Source organism: Lathamus discolor, chromosome 1 (assembly GCF_037157495.1).
Source record: "Lathamus discolor isolate bLatDis1 chromosome 1, bLatDis1.hap1, whole genome shotgun sequence".
In the NCBI taxonomy this organism is placed as follows: Eukaryota; Metazoa; Chordata; class Aves; order Psittaciformes; family Psittacidae; genus Lathamus; species Lathamus discolor.
In genome coordinates, this window is record NC_088884.1 from 37,138,772 (window position 1) to 37,165,954 (window position 27,183).

General features: G+C 44.4%; 1 protein-coding gene across 3 annotated transcripts in view; it reads right to left on the reverse strand.

Annotated features, from left to right (window-relative positions):
• Window positions 1–27,183, reverse strand: part of CAMK1D (calcium/calmodulin dependent protein kinase ID) — a 225,785-nt gene that overhangs the window by 75,841 nt on the left and 122,761 nt on the right. For all 3 annotated transcript variants that reach the window (XM_065667976.1, XM_065667967.1, XM_065667957.1), the window contains exon 3: window positions 19,027–19,101. In XM_065667976.1, coding sequence (XP_065524048.1) covers window positions 19,027–19,101 — 75 coding nt within the window. The remainder of the gene's footprint in view (window positions 1–19,026; window positions 19,102–27,183) is intronic.

Consider the following 27,183-nt stretch of genomic DNA (forward strand, 5'->3'; position numbering starts at 1 on the left):
TCAACATGACCTGGCAATGTGTGCTTGCAGCCCAGAAAGCTGACTGTATACTGGGCTGCATCAAAAGAAGCCTGTCCAGCAGGTCAAGGGCAGTGATTCTCTCCCTCTACTCCACTCTTGTGAGACCCCACCTGGAGTACTGCATTCAGCTCTGGGGTCCTCAATACAGGAAAGACATGGATCTGTTGGAGCAGGTCAGGGCTTGAGCACTTCTGCTATGGAGAAAGACAGAGCGAGCTAGGCGTGTTTAGCCTGGAGAGGAGAAAACTTCAGAGACAACTTACTGAGCCCTTTCAATACATAAAGAGGGTTTATAAGAAAGATGGAGAGAGATTTTTTATCAGGGCCTGAAGTAACAAGACAAGGGGCAACAGTTTTAAACTGAAAAAAGGTAGACTTAGATTGGAAATGCGGACAAAGCTCTTCCTTGTGAGGGTGGTGAGGCACTGGCACAGGGTGCCCAGAGAAGCTGTGGCTGCCCCATCCCTGGCAGTGTTCAAGGCCAGGTTGGACAGTGACTTTGAGCAACGTGGTCTACTGAAATATGTACCTGCCCAGTGGCAGGGGGGTTGGACTATATGATATTTAAAAGGTCCCTTCTGACCCAAACCCTTCTGTGATCCTATGATTTTATCAGAAAATAAAGTTCTATAATTGTCAAACATATGGCCTGACAAGCCAATGAGTTTTACGAGGCAAAGGCTTCACAGGTTAATTGTACAAGACAGAGCTGCACTGGAATCTCATGATATCTACTGAGTGAGAACTCATTATGAAGGAAAGTAGGATACCTTTTGTTTTAGGAATATCTCTGAAGAACATAAGCAATACCAAATTCTCTAAAATGGGTCATTACATGAGAAGTAATGCATTGGAAAGAAAATATGTTTTCTGAAAGCAATGTTAATATTTGCATTCTAAAGGGCACAGGCGTGTTCAGAATGAAAAAAAAAAAAAATGACTATTTTATGCATTCAAAGTCCAACCCGAATAAAAACAGTACCTATTTCCTTTGCCTTGTGAATGACTATTTAACAGGACCAGGACCCAGAGGCCAAGAATATCATTTACTACCAAGAGGCTATAGATTACGTAAACAGCAAGAAAGTAGATTTTGCATTAACAGCCCCAGGGCATGGTGCATGCATGACTGAGGGTACACAAGAGAGTGTTTTGAAGGCAGCATCAATTCTTCTGCCATGGAGTTAATTCTCCTGCTGCTAGCTCAGTTTCCGTCTCCCATTTCTTCTTCTCCTTGTCCTGCATTCAAGAGAGACCTAATCACCACGTACCTGTAGCTAAATCAGCTGGGAAGTTGGTCATAGAATATAACTCTGCAAACTACTTCTAACTCCCTTTGTGTTCATGCCAGTGGTGAGACTGAAGTTTGAATTGTGTCAGAAAACTCTGAAAAAAGTGTGCCATGAAGAAGCTTTTGAGCAGTGATTTGTGCTGCAGGGCAATGGACATTGCCAGACCAAGAACACTTAATGGATGAACTGATGTGTCCTGCTTCGTAATCTAAAAAGTCAAGCAAGGAGAAGAAACCTTTTAGCTCCTCTGCTTTTCTTCTTTAATGGACTTTTTGGTGACAATGTTCATATTTTTGCAGAGGGAGCAGGATTCAGACTAGTTATTTTGAGAAACCCTTTGAAATCAAACTAAACTAGCCTTTAAGCAACATTGCTGTGCCAGAAGTTGTACTTTAAATCACTTGGCGTTTGCACAATATATTTGCTCGAGGCACTTACATGCCTAAACTGATATTATTATCTCAAAACTTCATAGAATTTAACATGCTCATCCTCACAGCACCCACATATGGCAGAAAGGACTCTTATTTCCACTTCCCAGAGGGGCAGAGGCTCAGAGGCTATGCCTGGTCTGTCCCAGAACAGGAACAGGATCCCCCATGCTGTCAGGGCTGCTGGCATGCTCCCCTGGGTTCACCCTGAGCCACCCATCCTCCTGGCCAGCTCAGTGGATAACATTGATGGAGATCTTTTATATTTGCTCGTATAGATGTAGTCAGAAAGGTTCTTCATAGAATGAAGGACCCAGAGTGGCAATAAGATGCCCAAGCACACCCAGACAACTTTCTTAGGAGTGTTTTAAGGCTATAGATCAGGTCTAATGCTCTCATGCTCACAAGAATCCTCCTGCAAAGGCCCTTTCTAGTGTTTATTATTGAGGCCAATAAGTATTTCAAACGTAGAGCTGATTAGCTATTGCAATGCATCCTGGAGCATCCATCACTTTCAGCTCACTCCTTTGCATGTGAACAAGAGAGAGATGGGGAAGAGGCCCAGCATGCTTTTCTTTCTGACCTGGAGGGTACCTGAGCACACTGGGGATTCCCAAATCACCCACCCCACCTTGCCCCATGTAGATCCAGGCACATTGCACTCTTGCTGCACAGGGGGAGCATGAGTCATGGTCCCAAAGTCGAAGGAGGTGACGGAGCTAGCCTGCTGTACCATGTGCTTTGGCACATAGCTCCTTCATCCACATATTTGCAATAACCATTCCACCTACGTGCAGCATAAAGAAGTGGATATTAAAATCAAGAATACTGCTGTTCATTTTTTATTCAGCCTGGGTTTAAGCTGCTGCTTTACAGCTCTCCCACACCAAGCTTTAATTGATGCCTCTTTTTGTTCCACTCCATCACTGGTATGATGCATTTGGCTTCATCATATCTACCTGCACAGTAGGTGAAATCCTGGTTTTATGTTAGTGGATATTTAACTTTGGATGCTGCACCTCTGCTGCTTTAGATTTCCACATATCTACCCCATAAGGATAAATAAATATGTGCAATGATGATGGCCATCACCAGTCATGCTGTTACACCGAGTCACCAAGCAGCCTGGATTATCTTCTGTATAGGTTTCTGTACAGATATGGATGGCATAGAGGGATAAAACCCCAGCACAGGTACTGCACAGCATGGGGTGCCTAAGGAAACATTGAAGGGGATTAAGGCATACCTGAGTATGTTTTTCAAAACAGGTCAAGACAAACAGATAAGCAGACAAACTTTTACTCATTCCCAGATGCACCACCTCAGTGCTCCTCAGTGGACAATGCTAGAGACCAGACTCCAGTACTCATTTCTTTTAACAACTTCCTGCATGAAGAGCAGCACTGACTTGAGAATGAAAACCCAAACAAACAAAACCCAGCCACTTAATCATACTGAGAATTAATTAGGAAAGTATTTTTTTTTCTGTGAGCAGAGAAACTACAAGACAGAATCATCTGAGATCACAATGTAAATCAATGGTGAGTAAGACAAGAGCTCAAGATTTTCAGACCTGTGTGCTCTAACTACAGTAACATCTTTGCAAGACTCCAGAGAGGAGCAGCCCCTTGCTCCTGTTACACATTGCTAGTAAATAGGCTAGAGTATTTTTTCATAAAGAGACTAGTCCCTTACCTACTTTGCACTGTTACATCTTTTAGCTTACAGAAAAACATTGCCATTCCATTAGCAGAATACACTCAAGTCTCCCCAGCTCACGAGAGACAGTCTAATGAGCACCTACCACTGAGATACTGTGTCTGCTTCTACTTTTTGTACCATATGGCTCAGTTCTTGCTTTTCCCTCCTCCTCTCCCAAGCTGTGAGCTGTCTCCTCTGCCACTGTCCCTGTGGCTGCATCAGGAGCTCCTGCTCCAGGAGCTGTGCCTGCAATGCACGCAGTGGTATACTGAGATTTAGAGCCAGACAATCCTTCTTCACTCATGAGCAGCTGAGGGGGATTTGCAGTGGTCCTTCACAACATCATTTGCTGTCCCAGAGGCTGTCACACACCTGGAAAATCAACCAAGGAACAAAATACACCTGTGCCTGCCTCCCACCAGCATCCAAGGTGTTGTAACATACTGGTGACCTATAGCAGAATATGAGATGAGTATCAAGTATGATCCCCTCTGGCACATCTCTGTCTCTCTGTGCTACTGCAGTTTTGGAGAGCAGTATGTCCAACTGTGTGGCATGATATGGGCAAGATGAACGGACTGAGAGCAGATATGCAGCCAGGAAAAAAAGCTTTCACAGGTGATAACCTACTATATGACTATCATCTGGTCACACTTAACAGCATACTCCAAGGAAAAGGATATTCAGGCTAGAGAGCAGCTTTAGACTCCCAGTTAAATGACTTTTTCTTTTTCTTTCTTTTTATCTTTTCCTCCCCTTTTTTTCCCACCTGTGCTGTTGCGCTAACAGTTGCCTTTTTGCACTGAACTTTTGCATATACCCAGCTATGGGTACACTAGCGAATTTCTTGAGTTAATTCTGCTGAGGTCAGGCCAGGATTAAAGGAGAGAGTGTTCAAAAGACCTCTCTCCAACTCCATGGAAAGTGCTGTGGGCAGCAGCCCTGCCTACTCACAGCACCCCTCACTCCCACTGCATTATAAAGTAAATGCCCATACACAGCAGAGGAATGGCTCCTCCCCAGAACATTCCCATATGCTTTTTACAGGAGCTGCTGTGGCTCTCCTAAGAGTGCCCACATTTCAATAGTGAGGAAAGGGACTCCAATTACAACCATGTTAAGCTCTTGGGAGAAGAGGGTGCAAGATAAAATGCCTTTCCCCAGGAAATTTGCTATAAAACACATATTTAATCTGTTCTAAATTGACTGACCCAATCTTCAGTAGCAAAAATCTAGGCTGTTTCCCTTGCCACCCTTCAAACTAGACAAGACAGCACCAATGTAGAGCAAAACCTCTACATAACAAATCCAGCTGCAAAACCACCTGAAGAGAGCAGATTTAAAAGCTTCTGATAGAGAGTTCCCAGCCCCAAGAAGCAAAGTGTCAGAAGCACTTTCTGCACATGATCCTGCCCCATGCTTCCAGGGAAACAAGCATTAATCACTGGAAAAGACCCTGGGCTGGTGTGAGATAAATATCTCCACAGATAAGCCTGGTGAGCAATCAGAGAGAGGTAATTTCCCTCTGCTCAGTATCACTTAATTATGTTTACACTTCCCCTGTCCAGTGGCACTGGGTGTTTTGCAACACGGTGACCATGGTCTTTAGCACTGAGTATATCTAACATCACAGTCACCACAAGGAGCTTCATAACAATGGCAGGATGGGTGCTTGGCTTTGCTTTCTCCTGAAGGAATAACCCCTTTTATAGAACTGTAAGAGACTCATGGCAGAATTTGAACAGCAAAAGCCCTAAGGCAGAAATACATAGTTGCATGAATTTTAGTTTGCTAACTGACTCTAAATATTAAGAACGCCAACCCCAGTTTTTAGTAGTGCTGCCTCTTTGTATGCTTACGCAGGTCTTAAAATCTCAGCTCTCTGTCAGTGCATTTCAAATTATATTTCTGACTTCTGTTTCATTAAAATGTTTTTTGGAGAGGGGTATCTTCCTTCTTCAGGAACACACAGACATCTAAAGGCTCCACTGTGTCTAAGGTTGTCAGTGCTCCTCAGAGTATCATCAATGAGGGATAAGGAAATAGAATTAAAGAGCAGTTAAATGCTACTAACCAACAGAATAATCAGACAGAACAAACACCAAACTCCTCCAAACGTCTTCAGTACTCCAGCAAAGAAAGCCCTTTACAGCTAAGCCAGGATCACACAGCCCCGAATAGGAATTTTGTGTTGGAGAAGGGAAGAGCTGATGTAAGCATTTGGGTCTCTGAACACACTTTTCCTCCAGTCCAAGGGGAAAAATAGCCTTTAGAGGCTAAGATATAACCATGCAGCGTGAATCAGAATAAAATGAGCACATGTTCTATAAATGCATCAAAGAAAGGCTTCACCAGAAGCAGTATTTTCTTTTTCTATAAAATGCTTAAAACAGTAAGTTTGGCTGCAGCAGAGCTAACCACTGCTTCAGAAAAAAAAAAACAAAAAACCCCAAATCCTCCACATTTCTTTTCCATTGAATAATTTTCCAGGGAGAATGTTTGAAGCCGAAAGCCATGGCAAGAACTTCTGCAGTCCTACGAAAACAGTTTCTGTAAGAAGAGGTAACCACAGCACTACAAAAGTCAAAACAGGATTTCAAACAGCAACCTGTATTTCCATTAAATGTTCCAGGCTTTACCACAATCCTGTTTACAGCCCTGACCCTCTGCCCAGCCACAGAAAACCATATGAATCTCCCTGGCTTTAAAAATATGTTTTATTTGGGGGCAAAAACAAGATAAAATGTAAAATGAGGTCTTTTCTTTCATGAATGTGAATGGGACAATAATCACAGAATCACAGAATCCCAAGGGTTGGAAGGGACCTAAAAAGATCATCTAGTCCAACCCCCCTGCAAGAGCAGGGTAACCTACAGTACATCACACAGGAACTTGTCCAGGCGGGCCTTGAATATCTCCAGTGTAGGAGACTCCACAACCCCCCTGGGCAACCTGTTCCAGTGCTCTGTCACTCTTACAGTAAAGAAGTTCTTCCTGATGTTAACGTGGAACTTCCTATGCTCCAGTTTACACCCATTGCCCCTTGTCCTATCACTGGATATCACTGAAAAAAGCCTAGCTCCATCATCCTGACACCTACCCTTCACATATTTGTAAACATTGATGAGGTCACCCCTCAGTCTCCTCTTCTCCAAGCTAAAGAGACCCAGCTCCCTCAGCCTCTCCTCATAAGGGAGATGTTCCACTCCCTTAATCATCTTTGTGGCTCTGCGCTGGACTCCTTCAAGCAATTCCCTGTCCTTCTTGAACAGAGGGGCCCAGAACTGGACGCAATATTCCAGATGCGGCCTCACCAAGGCTGAGTAGAGGGGGAGGAGAACCTCTCTTGACCTACTAACCACTCCCTTTCTAATGCACCCTAAGATGCCATTTGCCTTCTTGGCCACAAGAGCACATTGCTGGCTCATGGTCATCCTCCTATCCACCAGGACCCCCAGGTCCCTTTCCCCTTCACTACTTTCCAGCAGGTCACCCCCCAACCTGTACTGGTACATGGGGTTGTTCTTCCCCAGATGCAAGACTCTACACTTGCCCTTGTTAAATTTCATCAAGTTTCTCCCCGCCCAACTCTCCAGCCTGTCCAGGTCTCGCTGAATGGCAGCACAGTCCTCTGGTGTGTCAGCCACTCCTCCCAGTTTTGTGTCATCAGCAAACTTGCTGAGGGTGCACTCAGTTCCCTCATCCAGGTCATTGATGAAAATATTAAACAGCACCGGTCCCAGCACCGACCCCTGAGGAACTCCACTAGTCACAGACCTCCAGCTAGATTCTGCGCCATTGACCACAACTCTCTGCCTTCTTCCTTTCAACCAGTTCTCGATCCACCTCACTACTTGATCGTCAAGCCCACACTTCCTTAGCTTATCTATGAGGATGCTGTGGGAGACAGTATCAAATGCCTTACTGAAATCAAGAAAAACTACATCTACCGCTCTACCATCATCCCTCCACCTAGTCACTTCCTCATAGAAGGCTATAAGGTTGGTCATACATGACTTCCCCCTCATAAAACCATGTTGGCTGTTCTTAATGACCCCCTCATCCTTGATATGCCTAGTGATGGAGTCAAGAATAAGTTGTTCCATCATCATTACCTTGCTTCATGGGTTCTTCTTCTAGAAGCTGTATGCAGAACCTCTGGATAACACAATACAAACATAACCGACTCTGGAGTCACTTACAGACTCTTGACCAGAGAAACCTACCTGACTATACTACCTAGAACAAAGGTTGGAGCTAAGATATGACAGTGCTTGGGAAATTGAGCCTATTTTTTTCCACAAAATCATAACCTGTCTTCTGTTACGCACGGATATGTAACACTCGTGAGCCTATTACTGTCCCCTTCACCACAGCCTGCACAACTTTCCTCCAGAAGAAAATTCCAGAGGGAAAAATCAACTTTTAATAATGGTTTCACCATGTAAAAGAATGGATGTGTGAACACCAATGTTAATTTTGCATCTTGCTTCACTAGCATGTTATTTCACTTCAAAGCTTTCCAGGTTGTTATGAAAGTGCTTTTCTGTTTAAATGAGTGGAACCATTTAATCAGAATGCCTCCACATCGTGCCTGAGAGGGATCCTACTGTATCATAATGAATTCTCATACTGTGGCATATATGGATTTAACATCTATTATCTGCTTTGCTGCAAACCTCCTTCCTCCTGAATTAAACGCCAGCTATTTAATTGATTTGAGTGCACCACAGTGTAAATTACCAGGTACTGAGAGATGCAGAACTAAATGTAAAAGACTCATTCAGTGACTACGCAAATATCAAGTAACCTGCAATGAAACTTCTGAGCAAAGCATAAAAGGAAGGTGATGGTTATCCAAAGCCAATAAAATGGAGAGAAAATTGCTAGGGTTCTAAATAGCCATTTACCTGCTGTTTGGAGAGAAATCACTCCTGGTCTGAGGGAAGCAGTGATATTCCACAGGATTACTGGCAGGTCTATAGTGCTGCCCTGTGAAATGCCTATACTAGATCACTGACATGGACAGTGGGATTGAGTGTGCCCTCAGCAAGTTTGCCGATGACACCAAGCTGTGTGGTCTGGTTGATATGCTGGAGGGAAGGGATGCCATCCAGAGGGACCTTGACACGCTTGTGAGGTGGGCTGATGCCAACCTTATGAAGTTCAACCATGACAAGTGCAAGGTCCTACACCTGGGTGGGAGCAATCCCAGGCACAGCTACAGACTGGGCAAAGAAGAGATTCAGAGCAGCCCTGCAGAGAAGGACTTGGGGGTGCTGGTCGATGAGAAAATGAACATGAGCCGGCTTCAGTGTGCGCTCACAGCCCAGAAAGCCAACCGTATCCTGGGCTGCATCAAAAGGAGCGTGACCAGCAGGTCGAAGGAGGTGATCCTGCCCCTCTGCTCTGCTCTCGTGAGACCTCACCTGGAGTATTGTGTGCAGTTCTGGTGTCCTCAACATAAAAAGGATATGGAACTGTTGGAACAAGTCCAGAGGAGGGCCACGAGGATGATCAGGGGACTGGAGCACCTCCCGTATGAAGACAGGCTGAGAAAGTTGGGGCTGTTCAGCCTGGAGAAGAGAAGGCTGCGTGGAGACCTCATAGCAGCCTTCCAGTATCTGAAGGGGGCCTATAGGGATGCTGGGGAGGGACTCTTCGTCAGGGACTGTAGTGACAGGACAAGGGGTAACGGGTTAAAACTTAAACAGGGGAAGTTTAGATTGGATATAAGGAGGAAATTCTTTACTGTGAGGGTGGTGAGGCACTGGAATGGGTTGCCCAGGGAGGTTGTGAGTGCTCCATCCCTGGCAGTGTTCAAGGCCAGGTTGGATGAAGCCTTGTGTGGGATGGTTTAGTGTGAGGTGTCCCTGCCTATGGCAGGGGGGTTGGAACTAGATGATCTTGAGGTCTTTTCCAACCCTAACTATTCTATGATTCTATGATTACTGGCAGATCTACAGTGCTGCCCTGTGAAATGCCTATACTAGATCGAGCTAAACAACATGGGCACATACGCCCTGTGCACAGCTGCAACAGGGAGCCATAACTGAGGACTTAGCAAGAGTTCTGACAGTGCACTGAAGGAAGAAACTCACATTGATGCTGCCAAAATTTGCTGCTGTTAAAAACCAACCAAGGCACATACTCTTACCCTAAGGATTTGGTACTGGCCCTTGCTGGGACCTGGACATTACATCAAATAGAGATAGAAGACCAGAAAGTACTTGCTTACTGTACTCAACCAGAATAGGAAAATAATGACATATGCTTGTCTGATTTATGAGACCTTGATTTTTTTCCTGTAACTTTAAAGAATAATACATTAGAACAAATTTTGGGATTTTTTTGGGATTTTGGCAAAGCCTCTCGTTTTCCTTATTGACAACAGCAGCTTTGCAATAATAGATATCTTAAAGAAACAATCCATTTTCATCTCAACTGTTCACATTTCCGTAAAAACAAACAACATGATAATGTGTCTGTTCAATGAAAATGTGGAAATGTGTCTCCATTATCTCTTCATTCCCAAGGCTACAGGGGAAAAAGAAATCACTCTGTCAGATGTAGTATAGCACTTTGATTGAAAAAAACAACCCTCAGTGTTGCCTTGCTAATGAGTCCATACTGGGATACTTCAGACTAAGCTAACAGTAATGAGTGCAAGGTTTGGAGCAAGGATGCTGACAATTGTCTACGCCTGATGAAGGTGACTGCCTATAAATGGTTTTGGAAATCATCATGAGAAAGTCTTTTACAGTTCCTAAAATGAAGAAGATTCTCACAATTCCTGTGCTGCTGTAGGAAGGCTGGACCAATGCCCACAGACTCTGAAACACCTCCTCCTAGCCACAGCTGAAGCCCTTACACATAAAACAGCACAAGGAAGCCTAAGAGCTGCTGTTCAGTGCTGGTCCCAGGAGAAGCTGCTGTGTATGGAGAGGACATTGGAGCAGGAGCTGCCAGAAGTCCTGCCATAGCCAGAAAAGAAGAAGAAAACCCAAAGTGCTAAGGCAGGTAGGACCATCTGATGAGCACATTCACACTTTCAGGATTGTACACTATCCACACAACTAAAGACGTCTAAAGTCACGAGGTGATCACTCTGTGTCCTATTAATTTGTTACCAACAAGTCTGCCTGTGCCCTGATCTCTACCCCAACATTAATCTTTCCTACTCTGCTCATAACCTCTCAGCTGCTGGAAAAGTGGAGATACTCCTTCATATTGAACACTCACCAGCATAACCCAGCTGATGTAATAATCTTTTCTCCCCAAAGAAATTGATGCTGGATTAATAGCTACTACCCAGTTCCCGGGGGCATGGTGCCAGAGGTCAGTTTATTGTGCGGTCAGCAGCTTGCAAAGCTCTAGTGCGAAAGTACTGAAGTACAGTGGGATTAACTCCTTTAGCCTTTTAGCAGGGCTGTTCAGTCCATATGCCTTCAAAGGTTTTGATAAGACATGATTTTTTTTAAAGGTATTTTTTATCTATCAGTAATAGTGACAGACCACACACTGACTGCATTAAGCACTAGAAATGGACTGGAACTAAAACCTGCATTGCACATGCCCAACGTGCAATTTCAAAATCTGACATCCCAGCTCTGCAGTTTGGGCCCACGTCTGCAATATGTTCACATCGAAGGCTGGTGATGGGCCCAAGATTAATTTTCCTGAGTGCTTCTCCCACAATCATGGTCTGATGTTCCCTGTCGTGTCGCACATATTCAACCCTGTTGCTGCTGTCCCACTTTGCTTTCCACATTCACTAGCTGTGCCTTCTAAAGCACCCTCCCCTCATGTCAAAATCTCTTGTCCACGGAAGCAGCAAAAGACTTTTTTTTTTCAGCCACAGGTGTTGTCACTGCTATTTCTTGTTCCATTGCAGATTCACAAAGGCTTCTTTGCCCAAATCACTGTTGTTTCACTCCTCAAGCTGTGAGGAAATGAAGTCTTGCCTAAGTAAAGCCCCTTGAGTGTCTGCTCACCTGCATCAAAACCAAGCAAAGCTCCCTTGACACCTCACAAGCTCCTTCATGGCATGGTCAGATGTGCACCAGCCCTTCTGGTACTGTAGCTCTTATGTAGCATTTGCTTCAAAAAAGCAATTCCAAACCCAAGTGAACAATTTATCCAATATCTGATTAATACAAAATTTATGTATATTTTCTTGACCAGGAATTGGGAAGCACTTCTTTCCCTGGCCCATCCATTAACGTCCTAGCCAATAAACCCCATAAGATCTATCTGCCACATACATCTACCACACACTTTAATCCTCTGCAGCATGAGGAGGTACAGGAAGCACGGGATCCAAGGCTTTTGACATTGACCAAGTGTATTTTCAATGGTTACTGAGCATTGATTCAGGTTGGCCCTCATCCAAGGCAGGAATACTGAAAATAAGGAAGAACAGAGTCTGCGGGTGTGCAGCTGAGCTCCGATCCTGTACCACAAACCAAACTGAATCCCCTGGCCCATAGTCATTAGCTCCAGTGTTCTTCATTAGTGGAGGTGTTTCTCCTGTTACTATCATTATTATTACTAATAATGATAACAAACACACCATCTGCAGAAAAAGGTGATGCTGGGGGGCTTTTCCCAGATGCTTGAACATAAGTATTCTGTGCTGCTAAAGAACCCAGTTTGCTTTTGTGATTCATGTAAATCCCATTGTGAATGCAGAGATATTTCCTTGCCTTTTGCATGATGTTTTAAAGGCACAAACCCCACAAACAAGGGAATAAATCTCCCGTAAGGAATGCAGTGCAGCAGATCTATGTTTTGCTTTAATTGGCATCCTGAGGTGATAGTGGCTTGGTGTGCAGATTGCTGTTTTGTAACACCACGCATCCTTGCTAGACTCCTTAAGGAACCTGGCAAACACGGCACTTCCCTGCATTGTCTGTTGTTTTTCTTGGAGGCTGAGTATTTTCACTGAAATGTCACTTGCATGCCCCGTCCATGCTCGGCTGCTCTTGGAGTGTGCTCAGGCATTGGGCTTTCAAAAAAACAAAGGGAATTCAGCACTTAACCAGGGCTTAGCGCTCCACTTACTTGTTTACAAAATATAGAGTTGAAAAGCAAAACCATAAGGAAGTAGTTCAGGTAATAAAAGTTGATGAAGATTTTGCTACCGGTTGTACCTGCTGCTTGAGCTACCTCTCAAGACATTACAGGATTATAAGGCAGATGTGTGTGGTGGTGGAGAGTTGATAAATATCAGGAATGGGGCACTGGCACTCCGAGCCTGCAAACTTCTCTCCTTGCTATGTGACTTGCACCCAGCAGCAAGGAGCCCCCATCATCTTGGCTCTTCTGAGATGGGAATTATCTGTGTGATTCAGCAGAGTTAAGATGCCAAAAACCCCAAGGTCAGGGGTTCAGGCTCATTTTGAGCTGGGTTTTTTTACAAAGGTAGGGAGAAGAACATCAGGGTAGGCTCAACTGGGCAGCTCACCCTAAAAGCTTGATCTCAGCAGAGACGTCAAAGCCTCAGAAGACCTCACACGGAGTAACTACTCTGGTTTGTTTGAAGAATCAGAAACACCAGTTGACAGGATATGGGTAAAGCAACCCTCTTATGAGATGATCAGACCCACTCTTTGGGAGCACACTCCCCAGACAGTTGGAAAGCTATACCAGACTGGCAGTAGGTTTCCACTTTCTTTAAGTAGATCCTGGTATGAATAGGAATTCCTCTGGATTTGGCACTATCCTTGACTGTGAAAAAAACAAGTGCAAAGAAAGTCAGAGATGGGTGTTCAAATTCAATCACTAGTTACATAGCTACGTGCTTTCCAGGACTGCTCCTGTAATCTTTCCCCAGTTGAATAGTTTTGTCACCTTCAGGAGGGATTACAGAAATAAGGCTTCCAGCACAGCAGGTTAAAATTGCAGCCTGGAAGATTTAGCTATTAGGAAATGCTCCGTATCCATAAGGACGTTAAGCAATGGTGTCAATTCCCTGGAGAGGGTGTGACTAGAGGTTCTTAACAACAGGTTAGTAAAACATCTGCTAAGGCACAGGCAGCATATCCTGCCCTGAGATAGGCAGATGAGTTCCATAAGTTTTGGAGGTGCATTTTAGACCTGTTGTTAGCTTGTCTTCCAAAGGCAGTGAGACAATGGCTCTCCATCCCAGTTTGCCAGCCCTTAGTAATTTCTGACCCACTGAGTGAACTTCAACCAACTTTGACAGAAGTGTAGAGACAGCAAAAATATTAAGTTCCTACATATTTTAAGCAACTATGGATAAATAAAAGAGAACAAGGGAATTAATGTCTTCACTGATTTTGTGGCCCCATATCCTTTCAGAGAGGCAACAGCCCCAGTTCTTGCAGCTTTCACTAGCACAGGGTACACACAAATCTGCAGGAAGCAAACTTTGCTGCTTCATGCTTCAATGCAGGAGAACAATAAGGATGAAGTCAGTGTTGAGCTTTGGAAATCTACTCTGGCCTGCCCAGACAGCACATTTAGAAGGAGCATTTGCAAATGGTCCTGTAACATTCATACAGAAAAGACTACAGGCCTGTCCATAGTGCCAGGGAAGGAGATGGAACAGATCACCTCAGGTGCCATCAAACAGTATGTACAGGACAACCAGGTGATCAGCTCCAGTTAGCATGGGTTGATGAAAGGCAGGTCCTGCTTGACTAACCTGGTCATCTTCTATGACAAGGTGACCTGCTTAGTGGATGAGCAAAAGGCTGTGGATGTTGTCTACCTTTGACACTGTTTCTCACAGCATTCTCCTGGAGAAGCTGGCTGGTCATGGTGTGTGGTGCTTCCTGGGTAAAAAACTGGCTGGATGGCTGAGCCCAAAGAGTGGTGGTGAATGGAGTTAAATCCACTTGGTCACAAGTGGTGTTCCTCAGAGCTCAGTACTGGGGCCAGTTCTGTTTAACATCTTTATCAATTATCTGGATAAGGGGATCGAGTGCACCCTCAGTAAAGTTTGCAGATGACACCAAGCTGGGTGGGAGCATTGACCTGCTGGAAGGTAGGAAGGTTCTGCAGAGGGATCTGCACAGGCTGGATAGATGGGCTGTGGCCAATGGTATGAGGTTCAACAAGGCAAAGTGCCAGATCCTTAAATTGGGCCACAACAACTCATGCAATGCTACAGGCTTGGAGAAGAGTGGCTGGAAAGGTGCTCAGCGGAAAAGGACTAGGGAATGTTGGTCAAGAATTGGCTGAATGTAAGTAGTTTGTGCCCAGGCAGCCAAGAAGGCCAACAGTATCCTGACCTGTATCAGCAATGGCATAGCCAGCAGGACTAAGGCAGTGATCATCCCCCTGCACTGGGCACTGGTGAGGCCGCACCTCGAATCCTGTGTTCAGCTCTGGGCCCCTCACTGCAAGAGAGACATTGAGGTGCTGGAGCAGGGCCAGAGAAGGGCAACGGAGCTGGTGCAGGGCCTGGAGCACAAGTGTGATGGGGAACGGCTGAGGGACCTGGGGGGGTCAGTCTGGAGAAGAGAAGGCTCGGGGGGGACCTGATTGCTCCCTACAGCTGCCTGAGAGGAGGATGGAGCCAGGAGGGGGTCGGTCTCTTCTCCCAAGTAACAAGGGATGGGACAAGAGTAAATAGCCTCAAGTTGTGCCAGGGGAGGTTTAGGTTGGATATTGTGTCTTCACCACAAGGGTTGTCAAGCACTGAACAGGCTGCTCAGGGAAGTGGTGGAGTCACCATCCCTGGAGGTATTTACAAGATGTATAGATGTGGTGTCTGGGGACACAGTTTAGTGGTGGTGTTGGCAGTGCTGGGTTAACTGTTGAGCTTGAGGATCTTAGAGATCTTTTTCCAACCTAAACAATTCTATGATTCTATGTGTTTATGTAAATCCAATTTTATGCATCATTTTCCAGCAGGCAGAAAATGAATCATCAATACCCAAGGAGGCCGATTATGCCAATGAAATATTAATATCTGACAATACTAGTCACAAGAAGTTATCAGGATATTTCCCTATAGTGACGTCATGAAGCAAGGAAGATAGCTTAGAATATACAGGCAGGGAATTCTTACCAATAGCCACCAAAAATCCTGTAACTGCTCATCAACAACAAAGCTTACTATCATACCAAGACATAGTTCAACAAAACATCTGTTTCTGAAAGCACTTTATTTCCGCCGTCTTCTACAATATTCTTGTGCAAATTCCACCCAGCATCCACAAAGAATAAAACTTTCAGAATATTCAGTTTGTCTTTGTTGCCTGTGTAGGACTTAACACAGGAATATAGGAAATCCAAGCTTGGAAAGGAATAGGTGTTTTCTTGGTTCGAAAGCACATCATCCTAATAGAAATATGACAAAATCTAAATGTTCCACAGTACTTTACTATATTGCCCGTAAAATTTTAGCAGAATCATCATAGGACAGGCAAAGATTATCCTACATCTGTATTCTGATTTGTAGCTGCACCATTAATGCCACCTCATACCAAAGCTGAGCAATACTGCTTGGAGCAAAAAACCACATGGAGTCGTCCATAACCTTGCCAAACTTAAGAGGCACTGGGTTTCAACATCCTGTATTTTGGGAAAATAAAGAAAAAATGGCCCAGTCATTTCTAAGGAACAGGTTAATGATTTGAGATAGCACATGAAATTATGAGTTGTCAAATCTGGGCATCTCTGAAATGGAGTTCTGGTCTACCTTGCAGTGGGAGGTTTGTCCGAGTTTGAACACTTTTATGGTGGCGTGTATACCATGTATGTGACAACAAGGTGATGAAACCAAAACCGGAGTTCTGATTTCCCCATGAACGTGGCAAGGGAACACAGGACAGATTCACCAACCGCTACATATCCCTGAAAAAGCTCCCAGAGGGACTGTCAGCAATAAATTAACTGTCAAGCAGACACGGACAGCTGCCTCTTCACCTCCTTTCCTACCAGCTCCAGCACAGACACTGGTACCTGTGCTTGTCCATATTTTTGACGGAATAAACAAGGTGCAATATTTATCCTTTAGGTTGGCCTGCTAACAAGCATGTACCAGATGGCAAACACAAACAGGGAGGCTTGGTCTACCCCCAAAAGCCTTCTCCTTTCAAGAAGCTGAGGGGCTGTAATGTGGATTTTCCACAAGGAGTGTTCTAAAGGCTGGTAATGAAAATGCCATCCATGCAACAAAATAAATCCCCATTGGGAAACATTAGTTAGTGCCCACTTAGCAGGCAATGAGCCAGGGAGAAAGGCATATGCGTTTGAGATTCGTTGTGCCCATGATACTGATCTAGGATTAGCGTCCCTAGGAGAGGATTAGTGGCCCTAATTTTATCCCCCCCCCCCAAGCTAAATGCTGCTTCCTGAAAGCTGCTTGATCAGAACCCCTTCCACTTCATATCAAACCCCAGTTTAAAATGTAGGAAACTGCTGTCTTGTTTAGGAGAAATACACAAAAATGAGAAGCTAAAACCCTCATGCAGAATCTAATAATAAATAGGGCAGAGATGTAAGCAAATAGATACCACATGCTGTGCAATGGTTCACAGCTATTGTATCAACAAGTTAGTGTTACCTTGGAAACAAGAGATTATCCATGCATGCCTCCTCCTAGACGGAAACCAGGAAAGGAGGAATGCAGAACTGGCTTTGAGTCTTCTGGACTTCACAGAGTTGCCACCCAACTGTTGATGCCAATCGATCCCGATCCCAATCCTAACTACTGATGAAAATTCAAAGGCAGTGCAGAGGATGCACCATCCTTAATGCAACATCCACATCGATGAGGTGAGTACTTGGTCAATTTGTCCTTTCCACCTTGGGATAACACAACCCTTTTCCAAGAAAGCCCAGAAAGGTTGCTCCCTGAAATACTCCATGCAGAGCACAGAACAACATGGCCTTGTCTGATTTGCAGCATCAAGGATGGGTAACAGCAACAGCTTGGTACAACATCAAATGACTTTAATGAAATAAGCTTCAGCTAATAGCTGAGGCTGATGAGGCGCATGCACACACATGAGGTTCATCACCCAGGCTCTCTGTGTGAGTGGGAGTTTGTTACAGTGCTATCACTTGACTGCACTCAAGCCTGTGTCCATTTTAGACTAAAACAAGGATTTTGAGGTTTCTTCCTGCTTTTTCTTACTATGAGTAATAAAAAAACATTGATCCTGCTCCCTGGCTGACTCAGTTCAATGCAGCTGTACATAGGATGTCTTGGTCTACATCATAACACGAGGCACAGCTCTTTGTCAGAGCTTGGGAGTGCTCAGAGCTGCCACCCTGAACACTGAGGATGGGTTCCTGGCTGTTGACTTCAGCCAGGCATCTCATCCCAGTGGGCATCAGTGAAGCTCTGTCCCTTGGGAATAGCTAAATGCTTGGCCCTTGGAAAATCAGTTCACTGGGTTTATAAATACAGCTAGAGCAGAAAGGGTAATTCCCTGGTGAGTGCTGGATTGTGAGCATGTAGAAATTCATATTAATATATATTCAGTGTCTCCTATGACTACAGACCTCCATTTCAGATAAGCCATTGATGTGGATGTAAGAAATTTAGAAAAGTGGGGGTTACACTACATTAAACAACTTAATATGTGTGAATAATAATGATTTTTTTTTTTCTAACGAGATTAAACAAAAAGAAGGATTTGTTAATCAACTGATTGTGGAATTGGTACTTCCTACAACCCAGCTGGTTTGATGGAACTTGTACCACAGTGATATTCCTGTGCAAATCCTTTTACAGCACTCTGGACTGAAATGTAGGCCTACAAAACCAGGACACTATTCTTCCAACACAGCCAGCAGAACAGCTTCTGATGACATCTCCATGCCTGGGTACTACTAACAACAGACTGGCATAGTCTCCCAAGGTCTTCACGTGGAGTATTTAACCTCAGAGCTGCCTCTCTCAGATGCTCCCAGCTTCCTTACGGCACATCTGGCTCTTCCCAGCTGTGATTTATCCCTCTGCCTTGTCTGTCTACTCTGCTCTTGTTTGAGGTGACCTCATAACTGAAAAAGAGAGAAACTAGAGTTGGAAATCTTATTTCACAAGGGGGGGTGGGGGGAAAGCACTATGAGTATTTGCCTATCCCCACTCCCTGCCAGCTAGATGAGACCAGGTCAGCCAGGAACCTGGTCTTCTCAGGTTCAGAGGGGGAAAACAGGGGAGAAGATGGACTCTGGTGAGAGAGACATGTCAAGAACAATGGTATAACAATGAGACAAGAATGATGCTTTCTTGCAAATCCAGCACCCATGTACCCATGCACATAGTGGCATCTTGGGTCACCTCTTGCTCAGCACAGAGCAGTATCTGTTGAGTCAGAGAACTAGCAACTCCATATGTACATAGCCAGTTCTGATCCCTTTGATTTTTCACTCTGATCTGATTTGGGTGAGACTATTCACAAAAAAACATTAATTCTCAATTTCACAACAACAGCCCATCACACCTGGAGATTCATTTCTAACCACTTACCAGGGATTATTCAGACAGGTGCACACGAATACCTCTCATGTATTCCACCTTTTGGGTTAAAGAACAAAACCAGAACAAGAATAGTTGGCGATTTTGACACAACAACTTCATTAGGCTCAGTACTTACAATTGCATGACCAGATATAAGTGGTTTGGACTTTCATAGATGTCTTCCAAGGCAACTATATTTTCATGCTTGATCCTGAAAAAAACACAAGATAAGGTAAGGTGAAATAATGATTTTTATTTTGTTAAGTGGCTGTAAAACATAAAGATATTTTTAGCTAGACACTACTTGTCAGTGTTTTATCCAACATCATAAAATATGATTTTGACCAGAGTAAACAGTGCTACACAGTCCAGAATGCTGTTATTACACACAGAAAATTCCTTCAATCTTCTCTGAAGCCAAAATGTTTAAGGCTTAAATATCTGGGGCATTAAAGGTTTACAGATCCTCTGTCACATGAATGAAGATGGTGGTTGGAGGTTGAAATCTCAGCAGCAAAAGAGGGTGCAAGGGAGTGACGGGGTCAGGGTGCAGGCTGTTAGGGAGAAGGCAGAGATTTGGCCCCATGCAGAAGCTGGCACAGGGAAGCAGCAGCCATACAACAGCCCCACACTCCTCACCAAATTCACCCTGCTCCAATGTCACTGTTGGTCTGGATGCCTGAATTTCCCTTGAGCAGCAAGGGAATCTGCAGCATTATTAAACACCATGCACTTTCTTTGCAATGGCTCCAAGCATCTTCATGGTTTTTCTACACCACCACCGTTCCCCCTGGTCATTCCCACCAAGCCTCTTGTCAAAATGCTAGCTCTGAAGAGAAAGATCATCTCTACAAGCATACATCTAATTGACTACTAGAGCAATGCCTCTCTGGGTTTGCTCCTTAGATGCTTGCAAATAATTTTCAGTGGATACACTTAACTTACGTAAACCCTAAAGAGATGACCAGTACAACTCCAGGGGCAGAATGTTAATTACACCAATGGCAGACAATCATTTGAAGAGTGAGAGAAAGCTGGGAAGTGCTAAGCAGAGACCACTCATTAAACAACAGATGGACATGTTCAGAAAGAAAGTAAAAGTGCATTGTCAGCAAATGCAAAACTACATGTTTCAAGGTTTGAGTAGCTTAATTAAGATTCTTAATCATGTGTCATGACCTCAACCTTAATTGTTCCAAGTGCCCTCAAGTCTATGTGATGCTAAGAGCAGAAGATCCCCTGTGCCTGGCAGGATCTTTCCTGTAAGAATGCAGACTAATCCAATTTCCTCTGAATTCACTGGAAAGCTTATGACTGACCTGAATTAACACCCATAATCAGCCATCAAAAGCTGCATTCATATAAGGACCTTCACACACAGGAAATTTAACATCAACACTAACTGATCTCAAATACAGGATGTCAAAGCAACAAATACTTGAGTAGACTCCTCACTCTACATAAATACCAGGAAAATCCCATGATATTTTAGCAAAATTTCCAGGTAGACTGCATCATAAATTAAGTTCTTATTATTGACAACAGGAAACCAATACATTTCCCACTTGGCTTTACACAGCACATGCTTAAAAACATTCATTTTGTTGTGCAGATTTAGTGCCTGATCCCTTAAGGGTTACAGTTAGGACAAGGGCAGTTTTGCCTTGCTTAAGTTAGTTGAATGGACACTGCAAATCACATTTCAATCCATTAGTCACTTTTAATGAAAAATTGTATGTATTTATCCATTTTCCTTTATGCACATTCATTTGTGCACCTCCTACCACGATCAAGGCAATTTTAATACAAATAATCTGCCACAGTGTTATCTGTTTAAAGCCTCCAACTTAGCCTGCGGTGCAGTTTTTACCATGCACATATTAATGCTTTGCATTTCTACCTCTGAGAACCTCAGAGGTTCTCCAAACCAACCTAACACACTCTGAAACAGCTGCCAGCAACACCTAACTGTCACACACATAGCTACTGGGGGTGTTACCCACAAAGACAAGCAGCCAGGGGGGCAGAGGCCAGAAAAGAGCTCATCAGACATGCAATGCTGCGTGCTGAGGGTTGCCACAAGACCCTCACCCCTTCCTGATTTGCAAACCAAATGGGCGCTGCGCCACTGTGTTCTCTGAAGGGCAGTAAACTCGCTCACTTTTAAAGTGAAGGGGGGAGAAAAGGTTTAGTCCTACCACTGTGGGGTCCTCTGTGTTGAGCCAATCTGATTTGAAACCAGAGAGATGCAGGACATGAGCATGTGGGCTGCAGGGAGACAACCAATATTAAGTGTAATCTGAAAGAAGGCAGCAGAAGAAGAGGAATCATCCCTAAAGCACAAAGGGAACAATCCCCCATAGGGATGAGGATATTTGGAAGACGATGTGTCCCTTTGGGAGATGATACCTGCGCACACCAGCCACCCCAATTGCTGGTGGCTGCTGCACTCGAGGGGCTTGCTGAAATGGGAAGGAGGCATTTTTATCCACTTTCTCTTAGCCCCCCCCGGACCAGCAAGGCCTTAATCATGGAGTTACACAGCGCTCATGGTGAAGTGCCCATCGTACACCCACAGTGTCCCGCATAGCATTTCTCTACTGAGATGGACTATCAAATGACAAGCTATTTAAAGGAAAATGGAATTCAAAATAAAACTAAAAATAATGGCAATCAGTTGGGGAGAAGCCTGTGGTTTAGATCAAGGTGTGGGTTGTGTTGCTGAAGTTGGACCAGAGCAGCCATGGGCTGGCTTCCCAGCAGAGGTCACTGCAGCCAGCAGCAGCCGCTCCGCTGCCAAATGCGTGTGCTCCTTTCTTCACTTCAGAGCATGGTCGTGCACTCACCTACAGTCCTAGCACACAGTAACTGACCCTTTAAGGCTGAATGCTGTTCATTCCAATAACACCCCAGGGTTCAGGAAATCACGTGCGGTATTGTCACAGCTTTTATCAATACCACAAAGGCCAAGGGGGGAACGTGACAAGTTTGCCCCTCTCTCCTGCAGGCAGATTGGCAGTGCCAAGCAGGCTGGTACAGTCAGACAGACACTTCTGGCTTGCACAGATGCTCGGGTACATTGAGAGTTGAGGAAATGGTCATGGATCAGGGGGGATTTGGGATTGGCTTAATTAAGTCCACTTTTATCCCCCTCTAGAAGCATCGAGTGAATCTCAAAGGTTCAGAGGATTCGTCCTGCTAAGCCTCCAAATGCCTCCACTCAGCCTCAATGGCGATCTTGCTTAGCAGAAATACTCACTGGACTATCTGATCTCCTCAAGACCTGCTGGGGTTTACGTTTTTAGAAGGTGCTGCTCTCATTTCACAACAGAGGAAGCAGCATGCAGAAAAGCTAGATGTCCATCTGTAATAACATGAGAGGGGGGAACAGAAGGGGCCAAGAAACCAGATCCCCTAACCCCAGAGTATTATCAAAACGTGGGCTTGGTTAAAGCAAATTAAATCAAGTTACGCAAATTGTTATGAACAAGGAAACATTCAACTAAGGAAATCTACCTGACCACTCTTTTAATCACCCCTTCCTCATGTTTGCTGTTTTCCCTGATGTTCTCCCTCCTTCCTGGCAAACCCCAGGGGCTGCTCACATCTCCCATACACCGATGTGTCCCCACAAATCCCCCCATCTGTGACATGGTGCCACCTCCAACCACTGCTGCTTTGTTTGCTTTCAGGAACATTCTGAGGCCATTTGACAGAAAGAAGATGTCTAGAAATAAATACACAAATAAAGGCTGATACTTCAACCAATTCGCTCAGGACTCTTCACCCTATCAGGCCCATGAGATGCTGTAATCCAGGAGACAAAGAAGAGGAAAATAAATCTAGAAGTGAGAATCAGGGAAATTTAAATACACAAAAAATTATGAAGAGTGAGTAATCTTGGGAAGAAACCATGAAAAGAAAGGATGGATTCACTATTTTCAGAGCAGCACTGGTTTTAGGCAGGCAGAAACAAGCCACAAAGTTTGATGCAACCATGCAAAATTACCAAGTCTTCCCTTCAGCCTTCCAGGTCTATCATTCTGCCCATGACCTGTTACAAAGGTGTCAACAACACAAATGAACAGAGGCGATGTTGCACCTGAGCAATATTTTAACATACGAGCACTTCTAGCCAAGAATTAAAGGAGCAAACTGAACTGGGCAACTGATTTGAAGTGACTTTCCCAAGCATGGCAGCTGTGCAAACAAGGGCTGATGGGACAGCATTTGATCTGCTTCAGAGCCAAGCACAGACTGGTCCCCTTTGCTTGCTGTACTGTTGCTGCACAAGACCGTTGATAAGAGAATTGTCATTTTAACCTCACTGTTACAGCATTCAGTGCTGCTGAAACAGAAATGTTTGCTTCTGAAGAAGCTGAAACTCATCTCTGAAACAAGACCCAACTTGACCAGGAGTGGCACTTGCCCTGCATGACAGTTTCCATCATGTCAAACTGGGTGTGCTGTGGTGCTGGAGTAGTGATGAGTACATGGCGTGGCTCTCCAGTGATGCTAAATCCACCCTCACCACTGGCCTTCACAGAGCTGACACATCCTACTCACTGCCACCAGAAGAGCACAAGCTCCATAGGTCCAGAACTAGCCCTAATGGGCAAAAATCACTTCAATATTCATAAAATTACAGAGATAGATAGATAAATAAATAAATAGAATCAATATATTCCATGGGCTTTGGCTTCAGACTGCTTTTACAAAGCAAAGGATTCAAGTTCACATACAGTAAGGGAAACTAAATCTTTTAATGACTGAACTCCCTGTACATCTCTGTTGGCTCCTGACCATCCCAAAGGCCAAGAGCTGAAAGTAAACTCGTTGCATATTGCCATGGACCGTTAATTAGAGGGGTAGCATTCTGCAAAGATAAAAGCTGAGGATGAGATTTTGCTATTGCTTTGGCTGCTGAGCTGCCAGGAGAGCATGTTAAGTACCCCAGCTGCAAAGGCATGCTATAAACTACGACTGAATCACTTATTTTAACATCTATCATATTTAACGCTGAAAACTAGAATCAGTTAGAAGAGTACTATACAAAAACCTTGGGCAAACACGAGAGGTATTTAAGTAGGGCAGGTTCCCTCTTTAACAACTCTTTCCGAGCCAAAGTGTTACATTCACAAGACATGACATTTAATGCTGCACCTCCATGAACAGCATGTGTCACAGATAAAATGCCACAAGAAAACACAAATAATTTTGTGAGAGCCAGAACTAACAAAGCCTGAGTCTGTAAGGATTTGTGGCTTTGAGAAACCAAATGTCTTTGCGAATAAATGTTCCATTATTTCCACACATACCCTGCAGAGAGTTTTGCCAGCAGCATGAGGGTTACTAGGCTTGATGAATTCACCAGTTGGCCAAGGGAATTGTTTTAACTCGCAGTTCCTGCTCTGGAGGGCACTAGAAACCTGTCTCTGCTCAGCTGTCTTAGTTGAAATGAGTCAGTAATTTCAACACATATTAGGATAGTCTCACACACGGAGTGATCACATCAGATTGCTTTCCACATGAACAAAAACTATCAAAAACTCCTCAGAATGGCTCATAATGATGTGAGAACACATGGGAACTTTTGGCCTGCTCCAAGGGGAAAATGTGACAAGTCTGCTAAGAGGGGAACAGGGTAAGTAAGATGGCAAGGGTTGGTATAGGGAAGGAAATTGATGGCTGTCCTGGAAATGGCTGTCTGACTGCAGCAGAGCTCTTCCCACATCTCCTTGTCTGGAAAAACCTTCAAATGCTGATGCTGCCGATCAGAATTGCATTGCCTTACCTTGATGCAAGGTCTCTTGTAATGTGGACCTTTGAAAAATCAACTGGACATGTATGACATGAGGTACCATATCTCTAACTCTACCCTCTTTCTTATCTCACAGCCCTCAAACATAGAGTCACAGAATCATAGAATAGTTAGGGTTGGAAAGGACATTAAGATCATCCAGTTCCAATCCCCCTGCCATGGGCATCCTCCAGAACAGGTATTTTACAGATGGATATTCCTTATATAGCTTCACTAACATTTGCATGAGCAGAGTTCAGCATGACACTTCTCCCAGCATCAAGGTTCCCCTCCCACGTGGACTTTCTAGTGTGAAAACAAGAAATGTAAGCTCCTGTCCTTTTTGTGCAGTTGATATTATAGAATCATGGAATGGTTTGGGTTGGAAAGGACCTTAAGATCATCTAGTTCCCATGGGCAGGGACACCTCACACTAAACCATCCCACACAAGGCTCTGTCCAACCTGGCCTTGAACACTGCCAGGGATGGAGCATTCACAACTTCCCTGGGCAACCCATTCCAGTGCCTCACCACCCTCACAGTAAAGAACTTCTTCCTTATATCCAATCTAAACTACCCCCATCCAAGTTTTAACCCGTTACCCCTTGTCCTGTCACTACAATCCCTGATGAATAGTCCACTCCCAGCATCCTTATAGCCCCCCTTCAGGTACTGGAAGGCTGCTATGAGGTCTCCACGCAGCCTTCTCTTCTCCAGGCTGAACAGCCCCAACTTCCTCAGCCTGTCTTCATACGGGAGGTGTTCCAGTCCCCTGATCATCCTCGTGGCCCTCCTCTGGACTTGTTCCAGCAGTTCCATGTCCTTTTTATGTTGAGGACACCAGAACTGCACACAATACTCCAGGTGAGGTCTCACAAGAGCAGAGTAGAGGGGCAGGATCACCTCCTTCGACCTGCTGGTCACGCTCCTTTTGATGCAGCCCAGGATACAGTTGGCTTTCTGGGCTGCGAGCTCACACTGAAGCCAGCTCATGTTATTTATGGGGTATTTAGGACCTGATATTTATCAGGTCTTTCTCATCCATAAACTCTCTTGTATCTTGTGAAAGGTGACTTTATGGAAGACCTTTCCCTCACAAACATGGCACAATTTTCTTGTGGGATTTTATATCTCAGATTGAAACCTTTTTCTCTCCTTGATGATTTCAGGCCATTCAACAGGACTGTCTTTTATGCCACTGGCCATTGCATAGTCAGCAAATAGTCTACTGACAGCACTGTATGGTGACTCCAAGAAGCCACAAGAAGTGGCTCCAGGCAGTTCACAAGAAGGAAGCAGCTGCATAGGTTAGGGCTGCTTGCAGTAAATTTTGCAGAGGGAAGCAAAAGTATGCTGGTTGATTTTCTTTTCTTTTGCACATAAAAATGAAGTTCCAGGTTGGAAAATCATACCTTTTACAATGCTCGCACCAACACAGAGATTGTACCTTTGGATTAGTTTCATCCAGGGGTTTGGCAGCCGATGGTAAATAAAAGGCGATCAGATTCACATCACCAAGTCAACCAACCTCCCTTGAAATGGATACTTTTGGGGGCAGCTTTAGGTGAAAAGTGGAAGGTTTAACAGCAGCAAGATTAATTTCTACTATTTCATATCCCACAGAATTTTCCTCTCCCCTGCAGCCAACAAGTACAAGGTACTGCAGTGGTGACAGCTTCTGTGGCTGCAGAAAGGGCTTTGTATAAAGCACCTTAAAGAAGCAGTCTCCCTCTCTCTCACTCACAAACACACATGCAAATAATGTGAGTTAATGAAACGTCAACTAGACACAGAGCAGAGATGTGAACAAAACCAGGCAGATGTCAGTTGCTCCTAGCGCAGGTGGCTCTACAGAGCTTGCAAAGCCAAAACATCTGCTTTTTCTCTCCTGCTGCATTTAGATTGCTGGGGTTTGTTTTTGAAGTTACAACCTTAATTTGCTTATTGCAAGGAGCTGGAGGAGGTTTACTGGATTCGGTAGTGAATATTGCCTTGCACTACAAATGAAAAAGAACTCGTACTTATGAGCAGAAAGACAGAAACAGTGCTGTGTCTCCCAACCAGACGGCATTTTTGACCTCCTCTGATCTCCTACCACCACGATACCTTTTATGCCCACCCACATGGCCCATCTCGCCTTGTTTGATCTAATGACTGGGCAAGGGAGACCTAATTCCAGTTGAAAGCCAGATGGTTCAGTGCCCATATATTGATTGTCTGGTCAGATTAGCTAAATCTCTGTGGCTGGGAGGCGAAGGAGTTGAACTTTGAGGTCAGACGGCTCACAACACTTGAAGGAAATTAGTGTCTTTACTAATATATTTTAAGATCTCTGTGCTCCTGCCAGGTTAACTGGAGTGGGTAGGAAAAAATCATCATACAGTCCTGTCTGCTTTGAAAACCAGTTACAAGAGAAAGACCCAAGATGCCTTAGAGGATGGGACACAAAGGTAAATGTGGAGGGATGAATCACTTCATACACAGTCCCTCAG